The 5781-nt window shown below is 42.7% G+C and overlaps 1 protein-coding gene across 2 annotated transcripts in view; it reads left to right on the plus strand.

Moving 5' to 3' along the window:
* DNAH3 (dynein axonemal heavy chain 3) overlaps positions 1 to 2564 on the plus strand; it is a 215527-nt gene extending 212963 nt beyond the window's left edge. For both annotated transcript variants that reach the window (XM_021086503.2, XM_085017379.1), the window contains 2 exons: positions 434 to 571; positions 2160 to 2564. In XM_021086503.2, the coding sequence (XP_020942162.2) occupies positions 434 to 571; positions 2160 to 2513 (492 nt within the window). In that variant the 3' untranslated portion in view covers positions 2514 to 2564. The remainder of the gene's footprint in view (positions 1 to 433; positions 572 to 2159) is intronic.
* Positions 2565 to 5781: the final 3217 nt, after the last annotated feature.

Below are 5781 nucleotides of genomic sequence, written 5' to 3' on the forward strand. Positions count from 1 at the left end.
GCTAATAAATAGATCTGGTTTGGCTGCTTGGTAATTTTTAAATGTTTGAGCTAGGTTCTAAATACTGGATCATTACACATCAAAATACAGATGTTTGACCTGCAAAAAAAGGAAGACCTGAAACAATGGGCCTGCAGTCCCACATGGCAACTATTGCTGGAGATGAGTGGCTATTGCTCAGTTTAGACAAGACACACATTCTCTGCGGCTGTAGTAGTGACTCTCTTTTACCTCCCTGACACCATCTTGCACCTGTGCTTTTCTTAGAGTAGAAATATATTTCTTTGTGCTTTCATTTCAAAGTGGGAAAATATAAGCTACACTGAGAGGAATGACTGTTTTAAGAAAAATGAGAAAAAGCTTTCTTCTACCTGCCTTTGAACTCTCTTTGATGTGTCGTTGACTTCGTATTTTTATTTCTGCGGTTCTCCAGGAATGGATTGACCACGGGCCCCCTGTGGTCTTTTGGATCTCCGGATTCTACTTCACACAGTCTTTTTTGACGGGTGTCTCTCAGAATTATGCTCGGAAATACACCATCCCCATTGACCACATCGGATTTGAATTTGAGGTAGGGGTTCTTTTGGGTTAGACAAGCTCGAAGGGCCAACCAGAGAAAGCAGTGTTGTCCATTTCCTTGAGTCCAAACATTTGGATGTGTTAAGGCTCAAGTGCTTCCAAGATGGTACAAAGGAAGTATTTAGCATGATTTAAAGTTGCTCTAGGATTTCCTGTCGTGGCTCAGTGGTTAACGAATCCAACGAGGAACCATGAGGTTGCAGATTCAATCCCTGGCCTCGCTCACGGTGGGTTAAGGACCTGGTGTTGCCGTGAGCTGTGGTGTAGGTCGCAGACGCAGATCGGATCCTGCATTGCTGTGGCTCTGGTGTAGGCCGGCGGCTACAGCTCCAATTAGACCCCTAGTCTGGGATCCTCCATATGCCGCAGGAGCGGCCCTAGAAAAGGCAAAAAGTTTAAAAATAAAATAAAATAAAAGTTGCTCTAAAAGTTATTCCTGACAGAATCAGAGGATTCCCAAGGCCTTGTCTCTATATAAAAAGGAATTTTCCAGAGGAAAATTCTGTCACCATCATATCAAGAGAAATGGAAGCATCCTCCACACTGTTCAACACGGTGGACTCTTCATTTGAAAGGATGCTAATGGTCCTGTATAGTGCTTTGCTTACAGTCAAAGGAATGGCCAGTAGTCCAGCATCACCCAGTCCATACTGGAGAGAAAGGAGTAAGATGAACTCTTGTTATAAAGCAGTTTTAAATTCAATGGAAAGATCCATTGAGCTCATCTAGTCCAGAAATCACAAACTGATTGACTAGGTCTTAATTTGGTTTATAAATGAACTTAACTCGATTGGCCTCTGAAGACAATGCTAAGCCAAAATTAATACAATAAGGAAACAAAATAACTGGAATAAACACTGGCAAGAGAAAAAAACCATCCTTTTTTGATGTTGCAATGATTGTATACCTAGAAATCCTAAGAGACTCTGAAACCACACCTATCAGAATTAATAGAATTTGTAAGATTACTGGATACTTGTTAAATATACAAAAAAAAAATAGCCCTTTCCTATTCTAGTGATAAATACTTAGAAATGGGAAAAACATTCCATTAATAATAGCAAAAAGATTAGAATTCCAGTGATTTTGGAGTTCTTGATGTGGCTCGGTGGGTTAAGAATCTGACTGGTATCCATGAAGATGTGGGTCTGATCCCTGGCCTCGCTCAGGGGGTTAAGGATCCGGTATTGCCACAAGCTGTGGCCTAGGCTGCAGCTGCAGCTCTGATTTAACCCCTCACCTAGGAACTTCCATATGCTGCAGGTGCGGCCCTAAAAAGCAAAATAATAATAATAATTTGAATTCTTTTTAAATGGAGTTTGTATTTTCTGCTGCACATAATTCTACCCCCCACCCTCTATTCCCTTATTCTCTTATACATATAAGGGCAGCATGCTAACTGGAAATACAGTCTGGCCCACGTAGCAGGCAGGAATATTATCAGATAAGCCCCAGTGTCCTGGGAGATGCATCCTGGGAAAGGCAGACAATTAAAGCCAGCTTGCACATTTTCAATCTCTTAATGTTGCCCCATTTAAGAAGATGGCAGGGAGCAGAACTCACAGCTTCCTGTCTTCCAGGTAACCTCACATGAAATGTCCATGGAGAATAACCCAGAAGATGGTGCCTACATAAAAGGACTCTTCCTAGAAGGTGCCTGTTGGGACAGGAAGACGATGCAGCTGGGGGAGTCTCTCCCCAAAATCCTCTATGATCCACTGCCCATCATTTGGCTGAAACCTGGAAAAAGTGCAATGTTCCTGCATCAGAACATCTATGTGTGTCCAGTCTACAAAACAAGTGCCCGGAGAGGCACCCTCTCCACCACAGGCCACTCTACCAACTATGTCCTATCCATTGAACTCCCAACAGACATGTCCCAGAAGCACTGGATAAACCGAGGAGTGGCCTCTCTGTGCCAGCTAGATAACTGATGGCATCTGCCCCAACACAGAAAATAAAAGGAATTTCATTCCTGACGACAACCTAGCTTTCCTTCTTGAGAGTCACATGAGATGGTGATGATGCTGACTGTTATATTAATGGAGCCTTTGCTATGAGCCAGGTACTTCAGAGCAGTCTCATAAAGTGGGTTAGTATTAATATCCTTATTTTTATGGCTGTGGAAACTACGATATAGAGAAAGTAATATCCTCAAATCACATAGCCACTAAAACAGTGGAGCCCAGATTTGAACCCAGGCAGTGGGATTCCAACCGAGACCTTTAGTCATGTGGCTAAAGCTCCTTTGTGGCTTTTTTTTTTTCCTATTATTTTTCCATAACTGTTACTGAACTTTAATTGCTTCTTTCCTAGTCTGTTGAGTCTCTCTGGCACTAGAATCCGTACTTTTACCCTGCTTCATGCTGTCTCCTTGCCAAGGATGTGGCTATGTTGGGATGTAGAATCTTAGAAGAGATGCATAGTTCCAACAACCATATCCCAGAAATTTCTAGTTAATTGCTGTTTCTCCCCACGGCCAGCTGGAAGATAATCCTGAGGGAGATAAAAATCAAATTCTTCATATATTCTCAACAACTCTCTCATGTAGCTCTTTGGCTTTAAGTGGCTATTTCCAGGGCATTCCATTGGTCAGTCCATAAATGAGCAAAGACATATGGCTTTTTTGAGAGTCTTCATGTGTCTGGCCTGGCTTCCCTGCCTCTTCACTAGAAGAAATATCTTGACTTGGGAGCTTTGATTTTTCCTGCATGAGGCGTCTGAGAACCAAATAAACATATTCCAGAAAACTTGTTTCTTCATGGGAACTTGGAGCCAATCAAATTCTGATTGAAGCCTCTGAATTCTGAGATCGGTAAATCATCTAAGTGATCCTAGAGAGTAAGTGCAAAAGGGGAGCTCTCCGGGTCTGCAATAAAGAGACAGTGAGGAGGAGCCACTCTCTGTTAGCTCTTAAGTAGGTAGATTCAAAGCTGTTTTTTTTTTTTTTTTCTTTCTTTCTTTTTTTAAAGAAATACAGGAGTTCGTGTCATGGCACAGCAGAAACAAATGTGACTAGGAACCGTGAGGTTATGGGTTTGATTCCTGGCCTCGCTCAGTGGGTTAAAGATCCGGCATTGCCGTGAGCTGTGGTGTAGGTCGCAAACGTGGCTTGGATCTGGCGTTGCTGTGGCTGTGGTGTAGGCTGGCAGTGACAGCTCCAATGAGACCCCTAGCCTGGGAACCTCCATCTGCCGAGGGAGTGGCCCTAAGAAGACAAAAGACCAAAAAAAAAAAAAAATACAGCTTTTTCCAAGGAGAAAGAAAATGAAAATTAACAGAACTGCTCTGTCAACTGTTTATTCCAAATAAGAATGTTACTCTCATGTGAGCTGGAAAGATGGTCACAATCCCAAATCCCTGAATACTGGATTATTAAGTAAGTCACATTAAAAGCTATAAGGCAGTGAGGGTATTGCTAAAAGAACAACTGAATTTTTTTTTGGCTATACCTGGGACGTGTGGCTGTTCCCGGGTCAGGGATTGACCCTGAGCTGCAGTTGCGGATCGTGCCACAGTTGTCCCTAACCTGCTGTGCCGCAGGGGAACTTCCAAGGACCACCGAATTTGAGTTATAGTTATCTAACTCTAGCTTCAGCATCAAAGACCTGAGGGAGGCAGGGACTGACTGCTTCATTCCTCAGGGGGTCAAGGGACAGAATGTTTCCATACAATGGATTAAATCATTGTAATTTTAAAAATTTTCTCTACTTTGAAAATAAAAAATGCCCTAAATTTGAGGTCATTTTCTACTAGGGCCCCTGTGATAGTAATGTTTCCCCCTGGGAAAGAGCAGCAGGTTCAGAAATCCTGGTGAATTAGAGGCCAGAGTCCTGAGGCAGAGATGGCCAGAGATCAGCTTGGTGAGAAGCTGTAGGCCCTGCCTATAAATAGCTCAGCAGATGACATCAGACAAACCTTGTCACCAAGCTAGTCCTTCCTCTTTAAAAATCCGGCTCTCGGGTAAATAGTTTTCAGTCCTTGTCAGCAATGGAAGGAAATTTCATTGAAAGAGAGGATATAGGAGATACTTTAAAAGACTAAAGATGGAGGTTTTATAGGATTGAGAGAAAACGAAAGACAAAAGTAATTACAAACAAGCAGGTTATATGGAAGGCTTGGCAGGAAATTCTGTTTTTGTGTAACAGAAGATGCATTTTTGCAAGGGAGGCGAAGTGTATAAAATTTACCTTCAGGTAACATTTCTAGGACATGGAAGATCCTGAGAGGTCAGCTAGAAGTAGATGGACTCCCATCTTGGAGGAATCTGGATAGAAAGGATGTTTTCTACTCCCTACAGAGTAAGACAAAAATTGCATATTCAGAATCACCTTGAATTACTTAGATAGGGACCACGATGGAGACACACAAGTCATGTTTCACTCAGTTCAGCAGAGGCAGCCTCTAGTGTAAGAATTGGTCACTGTTAAGTTGTTGGACTGCCAGATAAAGTAGCTGGCTTGAGTTCACAGGCCTTATGTTGTTTTAGGAATACTTAACTTTAAACATGAGAACCACCTCTGGGCAGGGAGATGCTTCCACAGTGATATCAGGTAGGAGAGTAACTGATGGAAGAGCAGACTGATGTCTCCTAACTCAAGCTGGGCTGGGGTATGTGCTCACTAAATGGCCAACAGGCCTGCCAGCACACTGAAATTATGCTCTCTTCACCAAAGCCCTTTAGTTAGTTGCATTTGTGTTAAATATGCACACACTCTCTTTCTACTGACAGAGTATTATATTTGTTCTTCATGTCATTGCCAAGCCCTGCAGTACGTACCCTGAGCATGAAAAAGCGTGCTCCTGCTGATAGGACGAGGCTTTGAAATTAAAATACATAGTTTTCTTTTTTTAGCTTTTGTCTTTTTAGGGCCACACCTGTGGCATATGGAGGTTCCCAGGCTAGGGGTCTAATCGGAGCTGCAGCTGCCGGCCTACACCACAGCTCACGGCAACGATGGATCCTTAGCCCACTGAGCAAGGCCAAAGATTGAACCCGCATCCTAATGGATACTAGTCGGGTTCATTAACCACTGAGCCATGATGGGAAGTCTTTTTTTTTTCTTCTGTAAATACATATATTTTGCATTGGAGGATCTTTGTGACAAGGCAATCCTAAATCTAGGTATGAACAGGAGGTTATCAAATGCTGCATCTAAGGATCACAAGGCCATTTTGGAAAATAGTACCGAGAGACCAAAA

The sequence above is a fragment of the Sus scrofa genome, chromosome 3 (assembly GCF_054392235.1).
Source record: "Sus scrofa isolate SSC_HxYL_T2T_F1_AM1 chromosome 3, Sscrofa_HxYL_maternal_Yorkshire_Landrace_v2.0, whole genome shotgun sequence".
Classification (NCBI taxonomy): Eukaryota; Metazoa; Chordata; class Mammalia; order Artiodactyla; family Suidae; genus Sus; species Sus scrofa.